Source organism: Equus asinus, chromosome 12 (assembly GCF_041296235.1).
Source record: "Equus asinus isolate D_3611 breed Donkey chromosome 12, EquAss-T2T_v2, whole genome shotgun sequence".
Lineage (NCBI taxonomy): Eukaryota > Metazoa > Chordata > Mammalia > Perissodactyla > Equidae > Equus > Equus asinus.
Genome location: NC_091801.1, coordinates 13364341 through 13389196, shown reverse-complemented (window position 1 = coordinate 13389196; position 24856 = coordinate 13364341). Strand labels below are relative to the sequence as shown.

General features: G+C 37.9%; 1 protein-coding gene across 4 annotated transcripts in view; it reads left to right on the top strand.

Annotated features, from left to right (window-relative positions):
* Positions 1–18954, top strand: part of TERF1 (telomeric repeat binding factor 1) — a 36323-nt gene extending 17369 nt beyond the window's left edge. The window contains exons 7-10 of one of the 4 annotated variants that reach the window (XM_014853773.3): positions 2301–2360; positions 3939–4030; positions 9627–9733; positions 17697–18954. In XM_014853773.3, coding sequence (XP_014709259.1) covers positions 2301–2360; positions 3939–4030; positions 9627–9733; positions 17697–17873 — 436 coding nt within the window. In that variant the 3' untranslated portion in view covers positions 17874–18954. Of the gene's footprint in view, positions 1–2300; positions 2361–3938; positions 4031–9611; positions 9734–17696 lie in introns of all 4 variants that reach the window. The other 3 variants (XM_070481079.1, XM_014853774.3, XM_070481080.1) reach the window with 3 other exon arrangements.
* Positions 18955–24856: the final 5902 nt, after the last annotated feature.

Here is a 24856-nt window from a genome sequence, read left to right as displayed (position 1 = left end):
TTTTACTGAATTGGTTTTTACCTTTTCCTTTGGCTTTAGAAGCTAACCCTCTTGAAGAAGATAAACTCTAGCATTATAAAGATGATCTTTTCTATTGAACTCGTGATCCATTTCCTCTATTCTTGCACCCTTAACCCAAGACCAGATAGTCAAATCCTTCTGGTCTCTGGATGGATGTATTTGGCATTGGATGTAATATTACTGTTTTATCTTGGGACCGTGATTTGAGTGCTGCAGGTTCCCCACCTTAACTACTTATTTAGCAATGGGGATTGGGGTCTAAGTTGAGTGAATATGGCATTGTCACACCTCAGGACTAAGCGCAGTCTTCTTATTGTCTCTTTGTCCCTTCAAATCACAGCATGATCTGCTCCTCACTGGTTTATCTCCCCAAAGGCTCTATTAAAGTCTTATTTCTCAGTGACTTATTTTTTTCTAAGACTCATTTTGAAAACTAGAGATTTCATTTTTATTGGCTCAATTATTTCATTTTGTTTAGGAAATTAAAGTTTAGTAATACTAAGACCCAATACATTCTTGTGGCAGAGCCTTCCTGCCCACTGCTTTAAAATAAAATTAAAACTTACCATGATTCTTGCAGATAATGAACACATTTCCTATGTACTCTCCTTTTATAGTGCCACCCACTTATTGCAAATGCCCTCCTAGATGCAGAGACAGTTCAGTCAGTGGGTGTAAAACAGAACTCTTGATGTTTTCATCTGTCTTTCTGTACCCTGACTCTCCTCCTTTATCTCATACATCCAGTTATCTCCCCAAGTGTTATGAGTCCTATCTCAGAAATGCTTCTCTAATCCATTCTTTCTTATCATTTATATCCTAGATTAGTACTTAGCTTTGCAACACACAAATCCATCCTTGACATGACTTCCAGAGTTAGCCTCCCATAAAAATAAATCTGTTTAAATCACTTCCCAGCTTAATAACCCCTATTTGCTTTCTGTTTCCTACTAGATGAGTTAGAATTTAATGGCATGGCTTATAAAGCCCTACATAGTCTCTTTCATATACAACCTCATGCCTATACGTTAACCCTTCCCTGCCCACATACATGGTACTTTCTAGCAATGTAGAACTTCTCCCTGATCTTCAAATATTACAAGCTCTTTCATGTCTCGGGCCTTGCTTCAATGTTAAATTCCCTTCTTTCTGTTCTCTTCAAGGCAAGGTCTTACTTGTCATTCAAGGTCTAGCTCAAAGATCATCTATAAGAAGTCTTGCTGAGCTCTCTGATCAGAGTCATCACTTCTGTGCTTCCACAGCACCAAGTCACACCTCTGCAAAAGGATAGTAACATAGATAGTAACATATCTGTTTACCTGTCTTTATCTCTCACTAGGTTGAGAATTCTTTGAAGATTCGTAATTAGCTTTGTGTCCCTGGTGCCTAGTTCATTACTAGGCATACGTTAGAACTTGTAGTGTACTAGACACAGGGAGCAAAACCAAAACCAGAGACAAAGTAAAATAAAGATCAAGAATCATCAGATATCAAAACCATCCTGGAAGCAGATAGAATCAGGGCAAATAAAGCATCAGATTCACCAGTATCAGGACAAGAATCAGCAGGATGCAAGTTAAACAAGGATAGACTTAGAGATGTGATTGTGGGGTCAGACAAATGCTAGGAAAGATGAAACCATCATGTTACCAATACTAGATGATAAATCTTATAAACTATTTGAGGCAATAAGAGTTATAGAGGTGAAACAGAAACAATAGCAGACATTACATAATTTTTATGGATGGACTGAAACGCTGAAGGAGTTGAGATGGACACTTCAAGGAGGTGTGACCATTGAGCAGGGCCTTGAAGGATGTTAAGATTTTTGCTGGTGGATAGAAGAGGAAATGTCATTCCAGGGGAGAAGGATAGTTCCAGTGAAGGCATGGAGGTGTAAATAGTCTTGTGTTTGTGGAAACTAATTTTAACTACAGCAAAGGGGAGGAATTTGTTAAAACATTCATTTGGAGCCTGGTGGGGAAGGCAAGAATTAAACTTGAATTCCTGGAAATAAAGATCCCTGGGCGAGTTTCTGAAAGAGTAACATTATGAATGCTCAATTACAGCATTAACTCTACTTACATTAGCTTGATTTACTATCTCTGGTAAACACATCTGTGCAAAAATTAGCCATGTTGTAATGGACTAATGTCACCAAGTTTTCTTTTCAAAGATATTTTTTGTAAGTTGAAATATGACTTGACTATGTGGAAAGTACTATCCTTATGAAAAGTTTCTTTTGTTTACATTCTTACAAATTTTTTCTTCTTTTAAAGTGTTAGTGACAAACAGTCTGCAGTAACTGAATCCTCAGAGGGTACAGTATCCTTATTGAGGTGAAGTAAATTGACATTTTTCTTCTCTGTCTTTAAAATCTTTGATTGAAGCAATTCATGCAGACCTGGATATGTTATAATAACTGCCATGTAAATGGTATGATTTAAAGAATCTTGTAGGATCCAGTTTACCTCAATAGATATCAAGATGCTGATGTGTCTTGAAATTCCAAACTATATAGAGACCTGCCTCTGGAATCCTGGGTGGTTTCACATTGTTTCTACCAGGCTATTATTGGAACCCACATACAGGGAGAACTTGAACTTAAAGCCAATCTGTCATTGAGGATATGCTGGGGCAGGAAGGGGATGGAGGTTACATTTCTAATGAATGTCCTGAACTCCGTTTTTCTGAAATTACTTGAAAAACTGTATTCAATGTACTAAAAATGCTGTGACAGACAATATAACATGTTCAGAGAGCAGAAAGTCTGCATGAATGATTTCAGAGATAGAGCAGTTGGGATGCTGAATGGAACCATGGGAGGGGGTGGCTGGCGTGGTGTGGAGGAGGTCGTTGGAAGTGAGGGATTGAGAGGCCAGGATGTTATATGGATTATCCATGAGAACATTGAAATAATTCGTGATAATAGCAGCACCTGGGTAGAGAAAGATCTGTGAGTGATGGGAAGTGCTTGGAGGGATAGGGAATGACTATGGAGAATGGTAGATGGTAATATACCTCAGTGACATGAATCCTCAAGGGCTAAGGTCTATGGAAGCAGGATCCTGAAAGTGGCATTCATTAAGAAATGAGAAGTATAGAGACCCACCTTTGGGACCCTGAATTCATAGAAGGGGGAAGATTAAGCCATTCTCTACTTGAGAAAGCCACAAGGAGAGAAATACTGTCCCCAGGGTAGAGCAAGATCTTAGACAAGGCGAGGAGGTGGGGGAGCTGGTGAAGGGGTTGAGAATGGCAATCCAGAGAGCACAATACAGAGTTCTGGGAGGGAGGGAAAGGACTAGTAGGTTGCATAGAGCACTTATAGGAGTAAAAGTGTAGATTTTTTTAGGTGGTGATAAAATAGCTGCCAGAGCTTAGGTGAACTACTTTTTTCATCTTAGTTTGTTCCTTTATTAAATTGGAATAATACGAACTTTGCAGGGTTTTCAAAAATTCTACCACATCCCGTAGATCTGCAGACAGCTTATCTTTCAAAAAAGCCCTTTTTGGAAGTTTCAAAGATAATCAAGTGATAGCTGCCATCATGTAGAAAGGAATTTTGGAATTTCTGTTTTGGGAAATAAACTTTAAAGCCACAGGAGAGAATAAAAGTTAATACTTTACAGTCTCAGGTTTGTTTTTTTTCTTGGTCTGTCTAATTGGAAGGCCAAAGAATCTTGATTTCTGAGTAAATGAGATGGAGAAAATAAGTGATGGGAGAGAGGGAAGTCTGACAACAACAATCTTAAGAGGCCAAAGGTTAAGATGGGCACTGAGCAAGGAGAGCACCAAGGGAAGCAGGCCAAAGTAGAAGAAGGTCCTAGAACAGAGATTCAGACAAATCATCTACCTTTTCCCATAACTTTTCTAGTCTTTGTGGAACCAGTCACATACTTTCGTGTTTCATTTAGGTCTCACAAGAATCTTTTCTTATCTAAGTTGAAACATGGAAGCCGACAGCAAGATTTTAATAAGAAAGGGGAAAGAGCGGAAACTCTTCAAAGTGAGTACTCTTATTACAATTTTAGAAGTGGAGAATTGATGTGTCCTTGAAAGCGATCCAGCCCTTAATCACCACCACAACACACAAACACACACTTCAGGAAACTGAATCACAAAGAGATTAAATGTCATGACTTCATGGAGTTAATTAGAGGTGGTGCTTAATTTAGAGTTAGCTATTCTGATTGCTGAGCTACAGCACTTCTGCTGCCACGGTACACTGCTTTTCTATTTAACTTTATTCAGCAACTGGAAATGGTTACTCATCTGAAACATAAATGCAGTTGATTTTTATTATTCATGGTAGGTATGTTCTCTAAAGTTGCCATGACACCAAATTACTGAATACTGAACGATTACCAGGCAGTACAGGATTAGGTTCCTTTGAGCCTCTCATCACAACAATATTTTTGTCCACTAATCAGCACATAACCTTGTTTATGTGTTTTCTGTCTAAGACACCTTATTTAATCTGTATTGTTAATGCATTAACATTGCACTCACAGCCAACAGCACTGTAAATCGTGCCTCAATGAAGCTCATCTAACGCACATTTTCTCTACAAGGAACATCGTAGCCTTCTTGCACTGAGGAACAGTAGACACAATACACTTGGGGGCCATTTTAAACAGCGAAATTATCAACAAAAGCACAAAAATGTGGCACTTAAATAGACTGGAAAAAGGACAGATATTTATAGCATGGTTGCTGAAACGAGAAGGCAGAGCTTCACCTCATTTCACCTTGGCTGGAAACGTGCACGTCAGATGACTCATTTTTTGCCACTCTGCACATGTCCACCAGTGACCGCAAAAACACTGAGTATTGATTTTTGAGTTACAAATTTTAGCAGGTAGGTGAATTCACAAATATGGAATCCATGAATAATGAGGATTGAGTATATATAGAATCTTGATACTCTTCATAGCATTTAGAATGTATTATCATTATAAAAGGCATTGCTAGATTTAAAAAACAAGCAACAATAACTAAAAGAAAAAAATCTTAAAAGCTGTCCATAACTATTTTGTTCTAATTTGATTAGCGTTCCTCCTTGGTGAGTATTCATTCAGCAAATATTTATTGAACCCACACTATGTTCTAGGTACTATACTAATGTACGAATTTCTAAACCTTATCGATCTAATCCTAGATACTTACTATCAATATAAAAATAATCGAAGTACAAACTTGATGCCAGGCATATAGTAGGCCTGCAGTGAATATTAATTGAATACATTGATTCATAGCTGATGGCTGATGACAGAGCCACTGTTAGTTAATAGTTGTAAATTACAGCTCTAAAACATTTACATTCATAGATATTATCATCATCCTCATTTTAAAGATGGTAGACTTAAATTCAAAGAAATATTTGCTTCATGTTGGAGTTCCAAAATTATTTTTCTACATCTATTGCTGTAAAATGGCTAGGAATCATAATTCTAAACTAAAATAATGTGAGGATTTTCCTAGACTTTTAATTTCATAATACAAAATTCAAAGAAATGGAAGCATATACTTTTTTACACTCTAAATTGTTGATCAGTAGTTAAACTCTGATGAAGACCATAACCTGATTGCAGAGTGGCTCGACAGTAACTGTGGTTATTGAGCCTAGATCTTGTGAGTTTTAGTACATTTCCTGACTTTTTGTTAGATCTTAGTAATAGATACATACTTTAAAAATAAGTCCCAGTTTGCTCACACGAGTCCCCAGGTATCCTCTCCTTACAATTAGAGGGTATTAGTATTGTTTGTGCTAAACAATTTTTCCAAATTTTTTTAAAACACTATTTTTCGAAAATAACTTTTTTCAGATTTGTAAAATTGCCTTGTACTTTTAAGAAATCAAGTAATTCAGAAAAGTTGAAAGAAAAAAATCACCTAGATTCTTTTTATGCAAAAAAACTCACCAGCGTTCAGTGAAATGATTAATATTTGAGTTAAAAGCTTTTTATATGTAAACTTTTTTAATTCTCAAAATAATCTTATAAGATTAGTGTGCTTTTTTTTTTTTTTTTATCATCATCTCCATTTTACAGATGAGGAAATCAAGACAAAAATAGGTTAAGTAAAATGCCCTTGGTCACACAGGTACATTATGAACAGAACCAGAGCCAGAATTCGAAATCAGACATTGTAACTTCAGAGCTCATGTCCTTAATTACCGTGATAGACTGCCTCAGTGGAAGAAGAGAGAGATTCAAAGCAATTAAAAATTTAGAAAAGTGTGATCAGGTTACATATGTTGCTTTAAAATATATTTGCATTTAATTTTTTAAAAAGTGAAACTGAAGGATTCAGTGAACTTCAGATACTGTTTCATAAGAAACATATCTAACCTGTATGCTTCCTCCAAAGTGAAGAAGAAGGGAGGTGAAATGCTCTGAGAGGGTGGGTCAGGCTGCCTCTAGAACCAGAGATTTGAACTTTGGACTGTTGGTTGATTTTAGCTGTAAAGGGTGAGATTAGCAAAAAACCTCTCCCACTGACTCCCAGATTTTCTTAGTTACATTTTATATGATCAAAGTTTGTAGTATTCCAGTTTGTAGCCATAATTGCCATAGTAGTTTGTTTTTAAATTGATTTATTTCTCATCACTAACACTTTGGCCAGGATTTCCCTGTTCCTTGCCTCTTCATTTTGATTCATTTCTTGTTTGAATGTTTTTTTTTTTTTAGGGGAAAAAAAAAAGAAGGGCGTATTGGGGCCAGCCTTGTCGCCAAGTGGTTAAGTTCATGCACTCCGCTTTGGCAGCCCAGGGTTTCACTGATTTGAATCCTGGGCGTGGACGTGGCACCGCTCATCAGGCCATGCTGAGGCGGCATCCCATGTACCACAACTAGAAGAACCCACAACTAAAAATATACAACTATGTACTGGGTGGCTTTGGGGAGAAAAAGGAAAAATAAAATCTTTAAAAAAAAAAAGCGTATAGGTGCTATAATTTCTAAATTTTTTTTTTTTTCCCAGATTTTATTATTTCCTTTTTCTCCCCAAAGCCCCCCGGTACATAGTTGTATATTCTTCGTTGTGGATTCTTCTAGTTGTGGCACGTGGGACGCTGCCTCAGCGTGGTTTGATGAGCAGCGCCATGTCCGCGCCCAGGATTCGAACCAACGAAACACTGGGCCGCCTGCAGCGGAGCGCGCGAACTTAACCACTCGGCCACAGGGCCAGCCCCTATAATTTCTAAATTTTTGTCCCCAAGAATGTATATGCTCTTTTTTGCTTAAAGGTAAATTTGGCTAAATATAATATTCTTTGGAAATATTCTTCCTCACAACGTTGCAGGCATTGCTCCATTATTGTTATTTATTATTTTTTTGAGGAAGATTAGCCCTGAGCTAACAACTGCTGCCAATCCTCCTCTTTTTGCTGAGGAAGACTGGCCCTGAGCTAACATACTTGCCCATCTTCCTCTACTTTATATGTAGGACACCTGCCACAGCATGGCTTGCTGAGTGGTGCATGTCAACACCTGGGATCCGAACCATCGAACCCTGGGCTGCTGAAATGGAACATGCGAACTTAACTGCTGTGCCACCGGCCCAGCCCAGCTCTGTTATTTTCTGACTTGATGAATGCTGCTGTGGCCTTTTGTATATGAGTTGCTTTTTCTTCATAGATGCCCAGACATTTCTAATATGTGTGTTTAATACTATAAATTCCCTTTTAATTACTGCTTTAGTTGCATCCCACAAATTTTGATATGTTGTATTTTCATATAGTTTAAAATATTTTTTCATGTCCCTTGAGACTTTTTCTTTGGCCTATGGGTTATTTAGAAACTGTTTAATTTCCAAATATTTAAGGATATTCCAGGTATCTTTCTCTTATTGATTTCCAGTTTAAATCTGTTCTGGCCTGAGTATATACTTTCTAGGTTTTCTTTTTTTCCCTTTTTTTTTTTTTTTTTTTTTTAAGATTTGTCTTACTGCCCAGAATATGGTATATCTTAGTGACTTGTTCATTTGAGAAGACTGTGAATTCTGCTATTGTTGAGTGGACTGTTGTAAAATGTCAATTAGGTCCAGTTGATTCTTAGTGCTTTTCACATATTCTGTATGCTCACTTATTTTTTGTCTACTTATTCTACCAGTTATTGAGAGAGAAGTATTGAAATCTCCAACTATAATTTTTAATTTCTTTATTATTTATCTCTGTTAATTTATTACTTCCTTTTTGCTTTTTTAGTCCTCTAGCACCAGTTGAAATGATTCCTAATATGAAAATCCCTGTTTGTAACTAGTGTGATTTCCATTTTCCTGGCAACTGGAGCTGGACCAGCACACATGGTCTGTTCCTGCAACAATATTGTATTGTCTCAGTCACTGTAGTTTTGTAATAACTCAGTAAGTGATGGGGCACTTCCCTTTATCTTACTGTTCTTCAGCAGCATCTGGACTGTTCTTGATGTTTTGGTCTTCTGTTTTGTCAGGAAAAGAACCCCAGCTTCATAGAGGATGGCAAGCAGTAAACCTGCTGCCACTCCACAGGTGCCAAAAGTAGATAGTAAGGCTTAATGGGTCAGAACAAGACAGTTTATTACAGCACAACAAATAGCATGGCATCAGCACAGGTCCTCTACCCCAGGCTGGTAGGCAGTGCGTCAGGCCTGGGTGGATGCTATGCAGGCAGTAGGTTGTACTGCAGCTGAGGAGCTTGGGGCCATGGGCCTAGAGCTCTTTTTGAGTAAGCAGTAAAACATTGTAGCAGACAAGCTAGTCCCTTCCCCAGGAGAGAGTGTTTATGTGTTGGTGAGGTTATGGTTCTGTTGACCTGATTAGGTGCCTATCTACTAACTATGGAAACTTCTCAGTATTAGGAAGTGAATAAGCCTTGTACGTTCAGCAGAAACTTCAGGGATGGTCAGGGCACTCTCTTTGCCATCTTTGATTTTGCCATCTTGGATTAATTGACCAGTCTGCCTATTCAAAGCAAGAGAATACTCACTCACATTTTAAAAATAGTCTCCTAACACATAATTTTAGAATAATCTTAAGTTCTACAAAGAACCCTGTTGAAATTTTGATTTGAAATTGCATTGTAACAATAGATAATTTTGGAGAGAACTGACACAATTATGTTGTCTTCCTACGCATGAACAGTTATTTCTCTATTTAGATTTTTTTATAACGTGTATGTGTATATACATACATGTTATAAAAAACGTCTTGTCTTACTAACCTGACTGTGAGTAAGAAAGAGGGAATGGAGAAAGGGTTATACTTCTTACACTGTGTCCAATATTCCTTAAAAGTTATCTGAACAAAATTTTAATAATCCTATAAGGTAAATATTATTCCTTTTTTTAACATGATGAAAAGGCAGGCTCTGGGAGGTGAGATGACTTGCTTAAAAACATATAAAAGAATCAAGATTCAAAAACACCCGCTCTGATTTTCAAAGATGGATCTTTGCACTGTCCCATGTTCTTCCAGATTCAAAGGGGAAAAAATTAAGCAGATAAAGTTCTTTTCCTTTAAAGTAGCTAAAAAATAAATAGTAATTTTATGGTAACCTTTAAAAATGTAATTCTTCTTTTTCTTTTAATGTAAAATAATCTTTGATGACAGTGTTTCTCCTTTTAGGTGGAAGAAGGAAGAAAAACAGTACACGAACAACTGAAAGCCAGAAAATACGTGTTGTGAACAGTGAGCCGATAACTCCGGAAAAACATCGGTCGAGAAAAAAACAGGTGTTTGTTAATTATTTAAATAATACGTAATGGACATTAAAGTGATAACTTGAATAATTATGATTATTTCACATCAACCCTAAAAAATCTGAGTATAAAATGTTTCCTCTTTGCCATCTTTGATTTTGCCATTTTAGATTAATTAACCAATTTGCCTATTCAAACTTCCAAGAAAATACTGCACCCGCCTTTTAAAAATAGTCTTAAACTGGATGTTGATGATGACGTTTATTTACAATTATTTTGATACTATCATAAAGTCAGTTCATCAGATGTAAGGTGAGACTTAAATCCACATTATAAGCTTCTATATTTATATCTTCCTAATAGAGATCCAATTTAAATTCAGTTCTTCTGTGCTAAAAAAAAAAGAAAAAAAAAGGCGGGCAGTCCCGCTGGCATAGTGGTTAAGTTGGAGTGCTCTGCTTCAGCAGCCTGGGCATGGACCTACACACCACTTATCAAGCCATGCTGTGGCAGGCATCCCACATATAAAATAAAGGAGGATGGGCAGGGATGTTAGCTCAGGACCGAGCTTCCTCAGCAAAAAGAGGAGGATTGGCAGTGGATGTTAGCTCAGGGCTAATCTTCCTCCAGAAAAAAAAAGGAACATGTCATTTGAGATGGAATTTTTCTATTCAGAAAGTTAAGATGGCTCAATTCTAGGACTCACTTCATTTGTTTCCCCTCTTAGTGATGTTATAGTCCTGTGCCACCTGTCCATTTTCTGAAATCATTGTTTCCTGTATTTTATCTGGTTTTCTAGTTGTTTACAGCAGGTAAATAAATCTAGTTCTTGTTTTATCATGGCTGGAAGTGGAAGGTGATCCTATGCTTAGTTTTCTTACTCTCCTTTATTTAAGGTGAATTTTTTTCTTGATACACTATTTACTTATGGTTCATGTTGAGGTTTTGGGCTGGAGTCAAGTTCCAGGCTACTAGGGATATCTCCTATGACTCAAGCTTATTTTGGCCTTGCCTTCTCCCCCAGTGAACATAGCAAGCAACTCCTACTTATGATTTGCCTCCTGCAAACATTGCGTATCTGTGCAATTCCTTATTTGGCCCCACCACCTCTACTTTTTGAAACTATTGCAGGTTGAGGGAGGCTCCTGCTGTTGCATACCAGGGACTTAGAGTGTACACCTCAGGATGTGTTCCTTACTTTGGAAAAGTGCACACCACAGGCTTTCTGAGATCTGTAGGAAGAATGGTTGTGCCCTGCTTCTTCACGTATGTTTTGTCAATTTCCACCAATGATGTACCCCTTCTACCTATATTGCATTCACAACATAGGGTCTCCTAATTTTATCAGAGTTTGGGATTTTATTTCTTTCCTTCTTCCTTTCTTTCTTTTCTTTTTAAAAGATTGACACCTGAGCTAACATCTGTTGCCAATCTTCTTTTTTTTTTCTTCTTCTTCTCCCCAGAGCCCCCCAGTACATAGTTGTATATTCTAGTTGTAGGTCCTTCTGGCTCTGCTATGTGGGACGCCACCTCAGCATGGCTTGATGAGCAGTGCCATGTCCTCACCCAGGATCCAAACCTGTGAACCCTGGGCCCCTGAAGTGGAGCACGTGAACTTAACCACTTGGCTATGGGGCTGGCCCCTTTTTCCTTGTTACTGTTGGGTGAATTCTCAAAGGAGAATGAGTAAATGCTGACTGTATACCACTGTATGCAACCAAAAGTCATACTCATTTTTTATCTTTGATGTTTTGCACTTTGAATGTGATATGTCAAAGTGTAATTCTTTGGGATTTATACTATTTTGTGTTCTGAGCTTCCTGTATCTGTTTTGGTGTCTGTCATTAATTTTGGAAAATTCTCAGCCACTATTACTTCAAATCTTTCTTCTATTCCTTCTCTTTTTCTTTTTCTGGTGTCCCATTACATGTATGTTACACCTTTTGTACTTGTTCCACAGTTCTTGGCTATTCTTTTCTCTTTTTATAATTCTTTTTTGTCTTTGCTTTTCAGTTTGGGAAGTTTCTGTTAACATATCTTAAAGCTCACTGATTTCTTTTTTTATCTATGTCTAGTCTGCTGATGAACCATCAAAGGCATTCTTCTTTCTGTTACTGTCTTGTTGATTTCTAGCATTTTCTTTTGATTCTTAAGGTTTACATCTCTGCTTACATTTACCAGCCTGTTTTTACATATTGTCTCCTTTTTCCATTAAAGCCCTTGGCATATTAATCATAGTTATTTTAAATTCCTGGTCTGATAATTCCAAAATCTCCACCATAGCTGAGCCTGTTGCTGCTTTGTCCCTTTAGATTGTGTTTTTGCCTTTTAGTAGTGTACCTTATAGTTTTTGTTAATAGCCAGACATGATGCGTCAGGTAAAAGGAAGTGAGGGAAATTTGGCCTTTAGTGTGAAGTTTTATGTCTGTCTGCTAGGAGTTAGGCTTTGTTTACTGTTGCAGTAGCTGTAGGTGTCAGAAGCTAAAATTTCCTTGTTTTTGTCTAACCTTGTTGTCTTTGGGTTTCCCTAGAGACTCCTTCTTAGTAAGAGTCTGAGGCAGCTCTTTGATCTGAGGCAATTGTTATATAGGAGCCCAAATAACATGGTGGTAAGATGGGGGAGGGGGAGAGGAAGCAGGCTGTAGTTCTGTGGTTCTCTCATTCTCTTAGTGAACCTATGTCCTGGGCTAAGACCTTCATACTTGCTTCTCAGCTTTGATTCCCCCTATTTGGTGGGACAGGGGGGCTAGAGGGGGCTGGAGTGGGATGTTTCCACAGGTCAGTTAGACACTGGCAAAATTAGTTTCTCTTGAGGGCAGGCGTTTGTTAATGAGAACAGAATGCTCTGGATGCATTTCAAAATGGCTACTTTTCCTATCCCCCTGCTAGAAACAGGACGGGATTTTCTCCCATCTTCACCCTGAGAACCTGATGGTGCTTTTTGAGGTCAAACTCACAAAAGTTTGTGGGCCCCACTGAGGCTGGGCCCCTGGAGTTCTTTCTTTCTTTCTTTTTTTCTTTCTTTTTCTGCTTTATCTCCCTAAACCATGTCCACAGTTGTATGTCTTAGTTGCAGGTCCTTCTAGTTGTGGGTCTTTTTATATATATATATTTTTTTTCCCCTGGAGTTCTTTAACTCAAGCTTATCCATAGTGAGCCTCCATCAATCCGTCCGTCACAGTTAAGTGTTCCTCCCAGTCCTGGCTCCAGATGTGAGCTTCTGCTCCCAGAACCTGTGATTCTCTGTGTCCACCTTGCTGTCTTTCTCATTTCCAAGGCAGCAGTTTGCCCTGTGACAGTAATTCTCTGGTGGATCTAAGAAGAGTTGTTGACTTTCAGTTTGTTCAGCTTTTTTCTTGTAGTGAGGACTAGAGTGATATTTCCAAGCTCTTTATGTGGTAGTCCAAAAACTAGAAGTCACTGCCTCATACTTTTAATTAATCTTCCCCTGTAGTTCTTCTGGCAACAATTCAAAATGGGATTGTAGTTGCTGTCTGTAGATATATATCAAGGAAACAGTTCCTCTCTCTCTTTTTTTGTATTTGAAACAAAATGTGGGAAATCGACTACATAATTTAAAGAATAGAATATAGGTGATATTGCCTGTCACTGTTTACTATGCCAGGAATTAATTCTGTGGATATCGCAACTGTCTGGGTTTATTTTGGCTTTCCACTGTTGGCTTTTTGGTGGGACAACTTATTTCAGAGGAGCAACAAATTTTATCTTATTTTGTGTTGAGATTTTAGTTCTTAAAAGTTTTTTTGCAGTAGCCTGTGACTGACTGGACACTTCCTCCTTCCTCTGTTTGTTAAACAGACAAAGGTATTTCTGCTTGCTCATGACAAGTTAAAAAAAGCCTTCCTTTTGTAAATTTATTCTAATCAAGAAGAACCTTTCAACAACCAAGACTTTTTTTCCATAGATGGTATATAATGGGCATTACTATAACAGTATTTTTTTATTATACATGGTATCATTTTCAAGGCATTATAAAGCATTGTTTTGCCTCTAAAAGGCATTAGAAATGATATACAATTTTCAAATATAAGTCATACAAACTTTTTAGCCTTAAGAAAGAAAAAAAGTGCATTTTAATTTGTTATGTGCTCTTTGTATCTTTTTGGGTTATGGTTATGGCTAGGATTGTTAATGATTTTTTATTGATTTTATTTTTAATTTTTCAGGAAAAGCAAAAAACAAAAGAATAGCACACAGGACACAATTTTTGTTTGTGTCCTGAAACATATCCTCTTAAAACTCTTTGTTAATGATGTGTCATGAATGGAATCTAGTACAATAAGTCAAACGTATAAAATGAAGAAATGAAGAGTTATAAGTCACAGAGCAGACTTATGAAATTAGTACTGCCCTGTGTTTTCTTTCTGACCTGACACTGACAAGCCAGTTGTGTCACTCATTCAACTCCATCTATAGAAAGTAGGAGTTGGCCTCTTTAAACTCTGACCTCTAAAGATTGTAGTTATTTGCTATCTGATCACTTATTCCATATGATGTTTTTGAAGACTCTTGCACCTTTAAATCATAGATGAAATTAAGCAAAGACTGTAAAAACATTCAGATCAAACAAAATAGGGCATAATTACATGGTAACAATTTATCAAGTTAAAGATTATCTTTTTCAATAGAAGAAAAAAATAATGTTAAATGCTGTGGTTTTCAGTTAACCTACTGACAAAATTATAACTTGCTTCTAGGTCAGAGGTTGGCCACCTTTTTCTGTAAAAGGCCAGGCAGTGAATATTTTAGGCTTCATGGGCCATATACATTTCTGTCATATCTTCTTCTCTTTTTCTTTTTTAAAAAGAAGTTTTTAAAATGTAAAAACCATTGTTGGCTCCTGGGCTGTACAGTCTGGGGCTGGATTCTGGCAGTAGCCTGCCAACCCTGCGGTTTGTGATTCACTGGCAAGTACTGCTTAAACTCATTGCACCCAGGAACCTAAATAGGATTCAAGCAGAGAATATTAGTTATTTATTGAGAGAAATGGGCTTTTGTATTGTATCATCTGTGCTTTCTGTTAAAAGTAATATTGCTCAGATTAAAACAAGAAAACAGTGCTGTGTATATGAAATTTGCATAAACCAAAGACTACTTTTTAAAGTTGAATGAATATGTGGCAACTTCTTACACAACAAAAATTCTTAACTTGGGGACCATAAAATCAATAGGTTTTTTTAAGAGGCGTCTAAGTGGCCCCAGAAATTTCGTGTAAAATTGTATTCATCTTCACTTCTCTATGAAGTGGATCCATAGCTTTCATCACATTCTCAAAGATTTATGTGACCCCAAAGGTTAATAACCCACTGCTGAAGTACTTTTTTTTTTTTAAAGATTTATTTTTTTTCCTTTTTCTCTCCAAAGCCCCCCGGTACATAGTTGTGTATTTTTAGTTGTGGGTCCTTCTAGTTGTGGCATGTGGGACGCAACCTCAGCGTGGCCTGATGAGTGGTGCCATGTCCGCACCCAGGATTGGAACAGGTGAAACCCTGGACCGCTAAAGCAGAGCGTGTGAACCTAACCACTCGGCCACAGGCCGGCCCCTGCTGAAGTACTTTTAATCAGTTGGTCTATCCCTTTAAACTCCTTACCCTACACATGCAAAATTTACATCTCTTTTGGTTTTATGTCACATAGTGACAACCAGTGCGCTTTGTACTAGTGGTGACTGGCGAGGGAGTGGGCTGGGCCCGTCAGCGCAGGCGGAGGCAGTCTCTGTCTGTGGATTGTGCAGCCGTGCACTTGTAGGCAGCACTGTTGCTGACAGAGGGCAGCTCAGACAGACCTCTACAAGGGGTTAATTATGGTCACTGCCAGTTTCGTGGCACTGAGCCACACACAAGATAGTTTTCATCTCATGTTTGTCTTCAAGACACCTTGAGTTCTTTTTAATACGGCATCAGACAAATGAGCTGGATTTTTTTCCTTTAATTGTAGCAACATACACATAACAAAATTTACCGTCTTAAGTATTTTAAAGTGTATATATAGTTCAGTGGCGTTAAACATTCATATTGTTGTGCTAACATTACCACCAACCATTGACAGACCTCTTTTCATCTTGCAGAACTAAAACTCTACTCTTAAACAGTAACTCCCCATTTGCCCCTCCCCCAAGCCTCTGGCAACCATCATTCTACTTTCTATCTCTGGATTTGACTATTTTAGTTATTTAAGTGGAGTCATGTAATATTTGTTCTTTTGTGTCTGGCTTATTTCATTTAGCATAATATCCTCAGGGTTCATTCATGTTGTAGTATGCGTGGGAATGTCCTTCCTTTTTAAGGCTGCATAATATCTCATTGTGTTTATATACCACATTTTGTTTATCCATTGATCATCCATCAGTGGACACTTGGGTTCCTTCCACCTTTTGGCTATTGTGAATAATATTGCTATCAACTTGAGTATACAAATTTTTCTTCAAGTCCCTGCTTTCAATCCTTTTGGGTATATACCCACAAGTACAATTGCTGAATCACATGGTAATTTTATTTTTAGTATTTTGAGGAACCACCATGCTATTATCCATAGTGGCCACATAATTTTTCATTCCCACCAACAGTACATAAGAGTTCCAGTTTCTCCACATCCTCACCAACACTTATTATTCTGTTTTTTTGACAGTAGACATCCTAGTGGATGTGAGGTGTATGTTCTTGTGGTTCTGATTTGCATTTCCCTAATGATTCATGATGTTGAGCACCTTTTCATGTGTTTATTGGCCATTTGTATAACTTCTTTGGAGAAATGTCTGTTCAAGTCCTTTGCTCATTTTTTAAAAAAAATTTAATTCTTGTAATAAAACACACAGAACATAAAATTTATCATCTTAATCTTTGTGAAGTGTACGATTCAGTGGCATTAAGTCCATTCACATTGTTGAGCAGCCAATCTATGGGACCTTTTCATCTTGTGAAGCTGAAACACTCTACCCATTAAACGGGTTCTCATTTCCCCTCCCCGTCCCCTGGTAACCACTCTTCTACTTTCTGTTTCTATGAGTTTGACTACTCTAGGTACCTCATAAATGTGAAATCATACGGTATTTGTCTTTTTGTGACTGGTGATGAATGGATTTATAAAGAAAATGTGGAAGTCAGCTGGGGAAATCAGTCATAGTCTAGACACAGAAAATAATCACTCAGCTGTTCTTGTTGCTCCTTCCGCGTGTCAGCAGATTGGTCTCCTGTAGCAAATGCCAAGTATCAGTAATTGTTTCGATGTATGATACTGAATTTGATTTTTAAAAATTTTCAGTCATTTTCTCCAAAAACTAAATAGTGTATTTTTAATTAGTTTGTGTTAGTTGTGTTTTCAAAAACGTATTTTAGAGAAGATTGGAGTTTTATGTGTGTCTATACTTTGCCTAACATAGACAGAACAAGGTTTTCACTGAGTTCATTAATGAAGTATTAAATTAATATTCATAAGTTCTATTTAGAAAATATGTAGAATTAATAAATACTAATCTATTAACAATTATAGAAAAGCATCTTAAGAGACAGTGTGGACTTACAGTCAGACAAATTGGCTTGGTGATTAGCTCTGTCATTTTGTAGCCGTCTGATCTTGGGCAGCTGAGCCATAGTTATTCATGTGAGAGGAACAGTGATAGTGAGGACCCTTAAAAATCTTATCATGGTAAACAGGAGACCTGCAGAAATCTAAGAAGTGTATTCAGAAATTCTTGCAGCTCCAATGTTAAGAAACTATAACATTATTTTGACAAAAACCAATTGCATTTATAGTAGATATGTTCTTTAAAGAGTTGTTTCTGTGAATACCTGTTCTACTTTTTATCTACTTTTGATGGATGTTAAGTAGACTTACTGTGGTGATCATTTTGTAATATATACAAATATCAAATCATTTATGTAGTATACCTGAAACTAATACAATATGTTGATTATACCTCAATTAAAAAAAAGAAAGAATTGTTTCTGTGAATAACTGTCCTACTTTTTATCAAAAGGCATGGCTTTGGGAAGAAGACAAGAATCTGAGGTCTGGTGTGAGGAAATATGGCGAGGGAAACTGGTCTAAAATACTCTTACATTATAAATTCAACAACCGGACGAGCGTCATGTTAAAAGACAGATGGAGGACTATGAAGAAGCTGAAACTGATATGCTCAGACAGTGAAGACTGAGTGTGTTTGTAAAAGCTTGATAAAAGGACAGTTAAATATTTTGATCACTGCATTTTTTTTTAAACTTGGTGGTCACTGGTGTACCTTAAAATTTTTGTTTAAAGCATTACAATATTTTTCCATGACACAGTCATTTCATTAACATGAGGATTTGTGCTATAAGAGTAAGATTATATGCCATTTTTCTTTTCTTTAAGCATCTTTTAACTTGGATGAAATATAAATTTGTTGAACCCTGGTGCTTTCAATACCCCTATCCCCAAATCCTGTTCCAATAAAAAAGTGAAAATGTGGTAAGAGAAAAAATATATTTCTCCTAACCTTTGTCTCTAGGTTGGCTTCAACTCGGTAACACACACATAGAAGTGAAGTTTCTAAATCAGTGAATAATAATAGGCCTTCGACAGGTGATGACTTGATTTATGGCCTTAATATATGAATTACTGAGACATTTGTTTATAGAATGATAAATGTACAAAGTAATCTGTGAATTATAACATAGTTAAATTTTCCTTTCAGTAGTTTCATATAAAGGAAGAAACTTTAAACTAGTAATACTGTAGGACAAAATTTGTACTTTTACCAAGAAAATACCTTCATGTCTCATTTAGGTACATTTGACTTTTGTTCCAGTGTTAAAACCTTAACAAAGATGGATTTAAATAAAGCTTCTTTATAGCCTAGTGCCATAAATATCAATTTCTCTGATATTTTTATTTATTCTCTCAATATTGGGCCTAAATGATATTCTGTAAATGCTTAAATTGGTATTAATCATGATCATTTTGACATCTATGATGAATACTAATTAAGCAAAGTCATACACACCTTACTAGACAATTTTGAGTTTTCACCAACATCTTTATTCTTTAGAGTATTTAGTCAAAAACTGATAGAATTATTTAGCATGTCAAGTTACATGTGCTTTATTTAACAAGCGAGCGAAAATACTGAATTGCATAAAAAGTAAAGTAGTATTTTGTCATCTGTATTTCATTTCTTATTAAAGTTTTTATACATTACTTTCACATTGTTCCTGAATGTGTTGTCGTATACATATAATAAACAGAAATGCTGGTAATTGCTGTCTGCTTCCTGACTCAGTCTATCCTGTCACACCACTAGTTACTGTCACTGTTTATTGCAGGCATCGTGATGGTTATTGTCAAAGCTGGCAGCACAGCCTCAGTGGACCTGTAAGTCGACCTCCTCCTTCCAAATATGAGAAATCATCAAGTCTAAGTTGCCATTAACTGTAAGATGCTCAGTTACTTTATGTGCCACTAAAAAAGATTATACTATAGTATGGTGCTTTCTTATTTATAATTTTATTTTACTTATTACAAGAGCTGCCTTAGATTTATTTAAATGTAGATTTTTATCATATAATTTGTGTATACATTAGAAGAAAAAGCAAAATAAATTCTCTGATGTATTCCTAAAACTTCTTCTTAAATCTGAATCTTCTGAATTACTTTTTTTAATTGAAGTTTTTGACATAATTGTAGATTCATGTGCAGTGAGAAATAATAGAGGTCCCTTGTACACTTATTCCAGCTTCCCCCAATATTAATTTGTAAAACTAAAGTATATCACCATCAGGATATTGATATTGATACGATCCACCAACCTTATTCAGATTTCCCCAGTTTTACTTCTACTTGTACTGTGTGTGTGGTGTGTGTTTAGTTCTAAACAATTTATCACCTGTGTAGGTTCATGTATCCACCACCACATGCAAGATAGTGAACAGCTTCAACACAATGAGGATTCCTCCTATTGCCACTCACCTCCCTCTTGTGTCGTTCCTCCAACCCTTGGCAACCACTGATCTGTCCTCCATTTTAAAAATTTAATCATTTAAAAATGTTACATAGAGAGGGACATCACCGAAAATGGCAGAGTAGGGAGCTCCAAAGATTCTTCCTTCTACTGAAGCAACTATTAAGCTGGCAAAAACTTAGAATCAACTTTTTGAAACTCTGCAATCTAATAAAAACTTAAAACAACTGGGAGTGCTTAATAAAGAGGCTACTAAGTTCTGGTAAAAGGATTTTGGTGTTTTTGCTTACCCCATTTGTGGGGACAGTGGTATGCATTCTTAGTGCATCGATGGAGCAAGAGTGGGCAATTCTTATTCTCACAGAATTGTGATTGTGTTTTAACCTGTTTGGAAGTTCCCTGGGGTTCAATTCAGAGGTTTGCCTTTGTTTTGCCCCCTCTGAACTCTCAGGGTTTTAAAACATTACCTACAGCTTCCTGGGGTCAGCAACAGCAGACAGAGCGAACAACAGACAGACCTTTTTGAAAAGCCTGGGGAGGAAGATACATGGAGAGTAAAGGCTTTGAAAGACTGGAGTAAACCACAGGATCCAGAAGGCCATGCATGTGCCCAGGACTGGACACAGTCTCAGAAAAGACCTGGGTGGACCCTAGGCCTCTGCCTCTGAATGATCTTTGGGCTTCACGTATGCAGGAGGTGAAGGCTAAGGCAGAGTTGTGAGCGGCCTGGCTAAGCATTGAGGGAGGGCCCCAACTCACAGCTGATCTGCTAAGGCCAGGAGACTATCTTTTGTTTTGTTTTTCTTCTTGAGGCATTTAAGGAAATTAAGTATTCTATGCATTCTTTGCCATTTTTTCTTTCACTCAACATATTCAAGCTCTGACTCATGTACATTTCCACAATAATAGGCTATATAACTATATCACAATTACTTATCCATTATGCTGCTGAGGATTTGAGTTGTGGAAATAAATGAAGACCACACTCAAAACTGAGAACAAATAGGCTGCTTATTCAGAGCTTGCCGCAGCAAGAGAGTCGGCCACCATCACCTGCGTCTGGCAGGGACTCGGGCAGGCAGAGGTTTACAGTGGGAAAGCTTCAGAGTGAAAAACACAGCGAAGGCTTCAGGCAGGCTCGGATTGGAGGTTGTTGGCATAAGGAAGCCGGAGGCTGGCCAACTAGCAGCAGCATCTTACATGATTGTCTGGGGGGACATATTTGGCTTTCTCTGATTGGTCCTGAGTTGGAGATGGGGACAAAAAATACAGATGTTGGCAGTCGTCAACCAAGTCCTGACCATTCTGGGTGGCTTGCTGAAGAGTTGTGGTTTGGCATCCCAGACTTTGCTGCAGACGTGGGTCAGAGTTTGTTGTCATATTTTTTGCCCATTGTCCCTTTTTATATTCGGTCTCAGAGCTGTTTCCAGGTTATGGCTGCAAGGCTTTTCCAATTTACATAAAGTGTAATATGAGAAATAACATTAACTCTTAAATTGAAAAGTTAGGTATAATATTATAACCCCTAGAGCAACCATTTAAAATAATACTGATATACAGCCAATAGGTAAATTCAAATGGAATATTAAAAATTAATCAAATAGTTCAAAAGAAAGCAAAAGGAGGGAAAATGGGAAGCAAAAACAAAACCACAGGGAGAAACAGAAAACAAAAATGGTACACCTGAATCCAACCATGTCATTAATTATATTAAATGTCAATGGTCTAAGTCAGGGGGTTGACAAACTCTGTAAAGGGCCAAATGAAATATTCCAGGTTTTGTGGGCCTCAAGGTGTCTATGAGCTCTCCTTGGAATTAGCCACAGACATAAACACGTAAATGAGCTAGTGTGGCTGTGTTCCAGTAAAACTACATTTACAAAAACAGGGGGCAAGATTTAGCCTGCAGGCTGTAATTTGCTGACCCTTGACTTTGAATTCTAGATTTTTGTTTTCTTCCTTTAAAATATGTTCTAGGCGGTTAAGTTACTTCCAAATCTAGGAGCTTCTTTTAATTCTCTCTTTTATTCTTCTAGGTTTGGAAGTTTCCAAGTTTGGAACCACTTTCAAACTAACAGCTTGGGGTTTCTAAAGACCAGCCTGGTGATGAGAATTTGGGCTGCAAATCCACAGGATGGCTGACTGGCGACAACCTCTTAGAGTTAGGCCCAAAGCAATGCTCCCGCAGTCCTTTAGGGAGAAGGGAGAGAGTGTGGGATTCTCTTGCGGTTCAGTCTTCCTCTAAGAATATAGTCTGTTGGCGTCCATGTTTAATTATACCGCACCTCAATCTGGGTACGGCCTTTGCATTCTTCCCCATTTGCTGAGGAAGAGAGGACAATAAAGGAACTAAGGACTGTGAAACAGCCCCGCTTTCCTCTGCCAAATGGTGGAACACAGCCTGCTGGTGAGGAGACTGGCCAGAGGGTGCAGGCGGTGCTGGTCTGGAACAGCAGCCCCCCATTCCTGGATGGTGTGGAGAGCGTGGGGAGGTGGCTAGAAGGCGCAGCTGGAACTCATCCAGGTCGCTCCCAGGCTGGGTAATGATGATGGAGGGCCAGAACTGGAAGGGAATGGTCTTCCTGTCGCTCTCACGCCGCAGTTACGCCGAGGCCTTATAAAACTTAATTGTTATCATGCAAGAGATGTTTAGAGTCCAGCCCCATTATCACAAAGCAGGGCAAAGAAAGGGATTTGGAGCTGAGAGCCAATAAATTGATAACTGGCACAGAAGGGGCTGTTTTTTGAAACTTAGCCCCACCTCCCCACACACACCTTCATAAGTCAAAATGCTTTAACATTAAAGTAAGTCTCCATTTAAATCTATACCGTGTTGAAAGAACAAAAATAGAAGACCATTTGACACAGGAAATATGATGGTTTGTAAGATATACAGCTCTCAGAGGAAAAGACTAATAATTTTCCAGTGTTCTTACATTATTTACAAGAGAGAATTATTTGAAGAGTGTTTTCCCTTCCCACTTGAGTCCTTGAGGAGCTCATGTCTGTCTTCGTCTTTCTAAATTTGTAAGTGCTTTGATTTGCATGGATTATCTCATTTAATTCTTGTAAAACCCTGAGGCAGAATGGTATTATTAATTACATGTCATAGATGAGGAATCAAGCTTGTTATTTTTATATTTCAGATGTACATCATTATATTTCGAATTCTGTATAGTCTACGTGGTATTCACCACCAAGTCTAGTTGCCATCTGTCACCATACATATGTGCCCCTTCAATCCTCTGCCCTTCCCCCACCCACCTCCCCATCTCATAACCACCAATCTCTTTTCTGTATCTGTGAGTTTATCTTTCACTTATGAGTGAAATCATACAGTATTTGGCTTTCTCTGTCTGACTTATTTCATTTAGCATAATGCTCTCCATTATTGGGCCATCCATGTTGTTGCAAATGACAAGATTTCATCTTTTTCTAAGGCTGAGTAGCATTCTATTGTATATGTATATACTACACCTTCTTTATGAAAGTAATACAAAATGTTCATAGTTTTAAAAGTAAAATAGTTCTACATGGCTTAAAATGGCAACACTCTTGGGGGCTGGCCCCGTGGCCGAGTGGTTAAGTTCACGCGCTCTGCTGCAGGCGGCCCAGGGTTTCGTTGGTTCAAATCCTGGGCGTGGACATGGCACTGCTCATCAAGCCACACTGAGGCAGCGTCCCACATGCCACAACTAGAAGGACCCACAACGAAGAATACACAACTATGTACTGGGGGGCTTTGGGTAGAAAAAAGGGAAAAAAATAAAATCTTAAAAAAAAAAAAAAGGAAACACTCTTCTCTTCCACCATCCTTCAGGGCTCCCTAGGGGTGACCTTCCTCAACTCTTTCAGCTTTTTTCTCACGTACTGATTTTCATATTTATTAAAAATATGCTCATACTGCTGTTTGTTATTTTCCAGTTTGAGGGACTGTATTATTGCCCCCCCCCCCCCATAGGATGAGGTTTTAGGTCTCCTGCCTGCTCCCCTCCCCCCCCAAACACACACAGGGCACCCATGCATACGCTTCTCCTCCCTAGTTGTTCCAGCATATTTGTATCAGTTTTTGGTTAAATGAGCATTCAGTGTTTGCACTATTATAACTCTAACTGTTATTTACACCTGAACTGTAAATAATGCTTTTATTCATCTTTTATTTCTCACTTATTCATCTCTAAATTCTCTGACCACATTGAAAATCTCTGAATACATTGAAAAAATGTCAGACATTCTATTGATGTCATTGTTTTCTTCGTGACATCCCTCCTCTGCTCCCATGTTTTGGTTGCTCTCCAGGCCTGCTGCCCAGCGGTCAAGCCTACATTTCCCTTCTCGTTCGCTCTGGGCATCCCGATCGTCTGTCTCTTGGGCTGGATTCCCTATTTCCTGGATCTTCTTTCATGGTTTACACTCTCGTTTACCTAGAGCATCTACTCCTGAACCTTCCCAAGAAATGATGCACAGAGTGGACAATTTTTATATCTTGAATGTCTGAAAATATCCTTATTCTATCCCCACATTGGATTAATAATTTGATTAGATATAGAATTTTAGTTTGGAAAACGTTTTTTTTCAGAATTTCAAAGGCGTTACTCTGTTGTCCTTAGTGTCACATGTTGCTTTAGGTAGTCTGTCACCATCCTGATTACTGATCCTTTGCACGTGACCTACTTTTTCTCTCTCCAAGCTTTTAGCTTCTTCTATATATCCAATGATCTAGAATTTCATGTGCTTTGATATATCTTCTTTTTTTTTTGTAACTATTGAGCCAAGCACTCAGTGACTTCAGAAATCCGTGTGCTAAGTTCTGAAAAATATCATTGTATTAGTTCTTTGCTAAAATTCTCCCTCCTAGTTTCTTGGTACTCTCCTTCTGGAACTCCCATTATCCAGATGTTGGATCTCTTTGAATGATCCTCTTTTTTGTGTGAGGAAGATTGGCTCTGAGCAAACATCTGTTGCCAATCTTCCTCTTTTTGCTTAAGGAAGATTGTTGCTGAGCTAACAACATCTGTGCCAGTCTTCCTCTATTTTGTGTGGGATGTCACCATAGTGTGGCCAGACCAGCGGTGGTGGGTCCACACCTGGGATCCAAAGCTGCAAACCCTAGGCCACCGAAGCAGAGCTCGCAAACTTAACCGCTACACCACTGGGCCAGCCCCAGTCTAGTTTCATTTTCGTCTCCTAACTTCTTTTTT